General features: G+C 46.5%; 1 protein-coding gene across 1 annotated transcript in view; it reads right to left on the bottom strand.

Moving 5' to 3' along the window:
- LOC101782159 overlaps positions 1 to 4208 on the bottom strand; it is a gene marked incomplete in the record, with an annotated part of 9100 nt that extends 4892 nt beyond the window's left edge. The window contains 3 exon segments of the mRNA XM_012842746.3: positions 1234 to 1401; positions 1491 to 1619; positions 1713 to 4208. Of these exon segments, the coding sequence (XP_012698200.2) occupies positions 1234 to 1401; positions 1491 to 1619; positions 1713 to 4169 (2754 nt within the window).
- Between the last annotated feature and the right edge of the window lie 1792 nt (positions 4209 to 6000).

Raw genomic sequence — 6000 nt, 5'->3', positions numbered from 1 at the left:
TCAGCAACAAGTTGACTGCAAAAAATATTAGCATGTCAAAACAAGCATGCAACAAAAAAAAGGTCAATGAAAGGCATATTCCATTGCAGCTTCTTTTTAATCATGCTGCCTGATCTAAAGAACTTAGGCACTGATGACTGATGAAACAAGCATTCTGCAGTAAATTTCTAACAGAAGCACATAAAAGGTACATACAAACATCTCGGCATTAATTAGATAAAGATGGCCTCAAGCACAAGATAGACACTAAATGTGCAGCTTGCGTGAAGGCACACGGTACCAAGGCATTCACATGATGTCACGATAACCCAGAATCATATGATTTGTTATAGAGATAAACTTGCCAAAAAATATTAAACCGAAGTTTTAGCATTCATTTGATAGGGGGTGGGGGTTAATGTTGATGCAGCCAACAAAAAAGAAACACAGACTTCTATTAGTTTTTTATCCTGAATCCATTATCTGTGTACACATAACATTCCTACCCCTTTGATCACCTACATCTAGGGGGGCATATTCATTCATGAACAGAATCCTGTTTCCCACAACAATTATTAGCCATTGATCGTCGAAAGTGAATGGCTTGTATTAAATTTCTTATCAGGCTGACATTTATAACCACAATAACCAATTAATTGACCTCAGATGGAACCAAAATTACTGGGTAGGGCTAACATCTCGTTCAGGAAGTAAAATAAAAAGTATACCACATCAATTCCTTCCTACTGTGGCCAGATGATACATACCACGATATATGCACGAAAAGAAATAAAAAAAAATAGTATCAAACAAAGCAACCTTGTAATAACAAAACCAAACATCTTTCCTCAAGTAAATTCTATTGAAAAAAATCCAATTTTGCAAGAAAATATCATATGCTGAACAGGATGCAAGTTAGTAGAACTAAGTAACAACGGATACCCAAAACATTAAAGTGAGAATTCCAAACGCTTCCCTAAGGAAACATGTCAGGGCACCGTACCCAATTAAGGAGAAACTTGAATATATGTGCCCCTCAGAAAGAGCTCTTCTTTAGCAATCAAATTCATGAGAACAAAGGTACTACAAGAATCACTTACAACTTCTCTCTTGTTTCCTCATCAGCACTGTCTTGGCAAACAAGATACTGGTCACTCCAGCTTGAATCCTAGGGATCAATTAGGAGAATTATAGCAAGAAAAGAAATTTCCTTGTTGTAAACAAAAAGCCTATTGCACTTAAAATCAGAACCACCTTGGGGTCCTTGGATCTCCGAGAATCCTTCAACTTCTTCTTCTCTTTTGACTTCTCATGGTTGCTAGCATTCTTCTTAGCATCCAAGGCAAGTTCTGCCAGGAAGGCTTCCCTTGCAGCATCAGATCTCTCTCTGGCATCCTTGTCCACCAGCTCTTCCAGATGGGTCTACATATACATACCACAGCCACAATTAAGCAATGAAGAACCAAAAACCTAAGGCACTAAAAACAGAGTTTGTGGTGCTGCATACGAACTTGCAAGAACGATTTCATGAGGGGTATAAGAACCGTTCGATAATCAAGAGAAGAAGCAGGTCCAAGCTTATGCTCCAGTTGATGCATCACAGCTACATTTCGCATAATCTTAGCATCTATCTTGCTAAGCTGCAAACCAAAAAAAGGGTTAAAAAGCATATATTGTAAATGCATTTTGAAGATTTCAAGTAACTCCTGCAGCTAAAATCCACAAGAACTGACCTCCATTGTAATTTGTTCCTTCATCTTTGAAACAACCACATGTACCACTGAATCATTTGATTGCAAATCAGGCAGCCTCCAACCTTCTTCTTCTGTCCCATCATAATCACAAAGGCGTGGGGCCATGCTAGAAAAAGCCTCATCATAACCGAAGTGTGATGTGTGAACTTCCTTCAAAATAGATGAGACTACATCCAACTCAGATCTGCTCCTGTTGGTCATCACCTCAGCATTGAAGTCCAACAACTCCTCCTGCCGCTTCCTGAGGAGCTCCTCGTACCCTTGGTAGTGCCCCATCTCATCCCTATCGGCTTGCTCTTGAGCAAAGATGCTCTCTACAGAAATCAAGGCCTCCTCATTTCTCAGCTGTTCAAGCTTCCGTTCACATAAGTTCTGCAAGCTGTTGAACTCCCTCTCAAGTGCCCGAAGAAGGTCCACTCCCTGATTTGATCTTTCCTCGAGCATACGATTCCAACCCAATAGCTGCTCTCCAATTGAAGATCCAGCGTACAACCATGAAAGCAGTGCATCAGTATCAACATTCTCGGAGACAAACTTTCTACCAAAACTCTCTCCATCAATGATCAGTTCTGATGAATCAGAATTAAGTGTAACCTTCTCCAGTCCATCATGATTTTTTGGAAAAGTATCCCCATCACCTAGTCCTTCATCCTTCTCTAAGTGCCTATTGAGTCCAGAGGACTGCATTAAGTCCTGCAAGAATTTTACTACCTTCCTCAGTGATGATGCCTCTAGAAAGCAAATGCAATGTGGTGACTCATCCAACGAGTGATTGAGCAGCAGTGACTCAGACAGCATCCCCCTGAGCTCCTCCATAGCAAATTGTATCACCTTGTTCAGATTGCTCACTGAAAGATTCTTGTTCTTCACAAGGATTTGGAACAATGAATGGATCCTCTCTAAAATATTTGCCCTTTCAACATCATCCGAGAGTGGCCACTTACGGTAACCTTCCCTCATCACCACCGCAAAACCATCAGACTCCTCGTTGTGTGGTGAGACTGATGATTCTGACGTGTCCGATTTGTCTTTGTTACTCCAACTGTCCGATGACATCGAATCCTTGTCCCTATCCAGGCCAAGATTGTCGGCTTGCTCTTCCTCGAACAATTTCAGTGCTGCGGTAGCGTCCAATGGCCTCCAGTTCCAACCAATGAGCATTCGTGCCCAGCCAGCATCAATCTCATGCGGCACCATATCTTGTAGCTCAGGTGAGAGTATGCCAACATGCTCCCGGAGCACATGCAACCGGTGTGACTCTGCATCCGCAAACTGCTCCCGGCACCTGCCACATACCCAGAACTCCCACTTGCCACTCTTGGCGGCAAACCCTAGCACCTCATTAAGCACATCAGATGCCACACTGGCAGCATCTTTCTCCTTATGCATCATGGCAGCATAGTATGACTTGAGCTCAGAAATGCTAGTGTTTAAGAATGCAAGCCTTTGCTCCACTGGTATCGCGGCCCAGTAGGCACGCACCTGGTCCATGCGATCAGACGTGGATGAAACCGTGACTTTCCTAGAGCCGCCTCTTCTCCGGTCAGCACGATGCCCACCCACCGATGACTGAGACGATGAGGAGGGGGCATCATCTCCCTGTGACTGGGAAGAAGTGGGGGTGGCAGCCACAGCGCCGTTGCTCTGCTCTTTCTGCTGCTGCAGCAGCCTCATTGCAGCCAGGCGTACCTCGATCTCCTGGCGGCGCTCCTCGGGGGTCTTGGTGGCCTTCTTGATCTCGTTTGGGCGGCGCGGGGAGGGCAAGGTGGGGACAAGCCGGCCCTCCATGGGTTCCTCAGCAAGACGGCGCACTGGGATGAGGCGGAGCTTGTCGTCCCCCGCGCCGCCCAGGGTTTTGACCCAGGTGGAGATGGAGGCGAGGTTGGCCTTCTGGATCAGGTTGCGGAGCTCGGATTGGACCTGGTCGACGTCGGGGCCGGGCAGCCTGAGGGAGTGGGGCGCGGGGTCGGAGGGGGCCTCGATGCTGAGCCCGCGCTCGCACTCGGAGACGACCTCCTCGTAGCCGCGGGCGTCGGTGGCGGCGTCGAAGAGCAGCATGGCGTGGAAGTGGGCGAGCTCGACGGAGTCCGGCGCGAGCTCGACGGCGCGCTGGGCCGCCTGGAGCGCGGCCCGCTGGTGGCGCGCGCGGGCGGCGGGGTCGTCGAGGACGGAGGCGGCGCGGGCGTGGACGGTGCCGTGGGCGCGGAGGAGGAGCGGCGAGGCGCCCTCCCCGTGGCGGGCCACGGCGTCCTTCATGAGGCGCAGCGCCCGCGCGTGGCTCCCGCGCTGGAGGCACGCGAGCGCCTTGTCGACCTCGGCACGAACGGCGGCGTCGGCCCCGCCCCCGCCCCCGACCCCCGCCGCCGGCGGCCGGCGGGGGGCGTCGGGCGGAGGCGGAGTAGGGTTTGGTGCGGGGGTTCGCTTCTTTTTGCCCATCGGCGGAGCGGAATGAGATTTGGGGGGCGAACCGGCGGAATGCCCTATAAAAAAAACGCGGAGCCGCAGCCGGAGCGCAGTGCCCCTCCCACAGAACCACACCACACTCTCCATTCCTGCCAGTGGGCCCGGGTCTAGGTCTACCACCTAACACGAGCGTGCGCCTAGCCGATCCGATGCGAATCGCGAGACAGGTGCTGGTGCTGGTGCTGCTGATGGGGACTTCGGACCTCTCGCGCTCGGGTCAGCTGCAGCGTCGCGTGCGCTTTCTTTTCGCCGGTGATTTAATCAGGCCCCATGGGCCACGTTTCCTTTTTCTTTTGGGCCTTGGTTTCCCTTCACTATCAACTGATTCACTCACTTCTCAAAAAAAAAAAAGAACTGATTCACTCACTTCGCCGGTCACCACCAATGAATGATGGATGCCACGAGAGACATTTTGCGATGCATCAGGGCTGATCGCTGCCGAGTGTTGATCGAAGATTACATCGTCGTACTATACTAATCCTACTAAAATAACGTGATGGTTTTTTTAGAGTTTCGTATGTGGCAAAATTTACAAAGGGTTTATTGTAATTTGGATCAATAGCCTAACAATGTACTCCCTCCATCCCACGAAGAGTGTCCTTTTAGATTTGTTCTAAGTCTATTTTATCAAATTTATAGTGAAGAGCACATCGATACTTGTAACATCAAATAGATATCCTATGAAAATATATTTCATAAAAAATCCAATAAAACTTGTTAGACATCAATATATTTTTGTATAAATTTGGTCAAACATAAGATAATTTGACTTGGGATAAAATAAAAGGACACTCTTTACGGGACGGAGGGAGTAAGTAGTAGTATAGTAGAGAGAGATCTTCTCTTGGGATCCAGTAGCCAGAGACTTTTAATAAAAAAAAGAGTATCCAGAGACAATGGGTACAATTGAACATCACACATTCGACAATGAGCCGTCTCGACCTTACTATGAGATGCAACTAACACAATTGACCACTTCAATGTGTACATGGGTCACCGGTTGGATTGAGCACGCGTCAATTTTTGCATCTGTTACGTGTTTGCCCAAGGAAAATGTGCATCTTACGCATGATTATTAACTGCGCTACAAAGACAAAAAAAAATGAATTAGCATACGTGTGACCGGCATGCCGAATGCAAAAAATTACACTAGTTATTGTAATTCAGTCTACCTAGTGGGTAAAACCATGCCTGCAAGCTAAGAAACCATAAGGCGTGAAGGTCTTCTTCAACAATAAAAGTGTAACGCTATATTCAGTTGAAGTAACTTTCAGAGGATTATTAGTGCGCATGTGTCGTCCGTTTTCTTGACAAGCTCCTGATGTTATTTACTGGCCTTCAACCATTTTACCATACATTATGCAAGACATTTTCACATATACTCCCTCCGTCAAAAATTACTATTCATTTTAACTTTTCTAGATACGTCACTTTTACTATTGTTCTAGATATAAGTATATATCCAATTGCATATCAAAAGGTGTGTATCCAGAAAAGCCAAAACGAATAGTACTTTGGGACGGAGGGAGTAAAAGATAACTCAACACAATTACTTCATATTTATATTCAAGTGATATTTAAAATGGTACAGAGCAATTCAAGTTCAACCCCTTCTTATCTACACACATACACCGATACACGCACAACATTTACACTTATTGATAGCCTTAATTTCGGAGTGTATTTTTTCTCTTAATTAAGAAGAAAGTGTATTTGAAAAAGAAAAGGGGGAAGATACAATTAAGGAGCATGCAACCACAAATGGCGTGAGGATCACCACAAGTCTACAATTAGCATCCATGCT

Source organism: Setaria italica, chromosome IX, assembly GCF_000263155.2.
Source record: "Setaria italica strain Yugu1 chromosome IX, Setaria_italica_v2.0, whole genome shotgun sequence".
In the NCBI taxonomy this organism is placed as follows: Eukaryota; Viridiplantae; Streptophyta; class Magnoliopsida; order Poales; family Poaceae; genus Setaria; species Setaria italica.
Note: the sequence above shows the minus strand (reverse complement) of the source record. Positions and strands in the feature narration are given on the sequence as shown.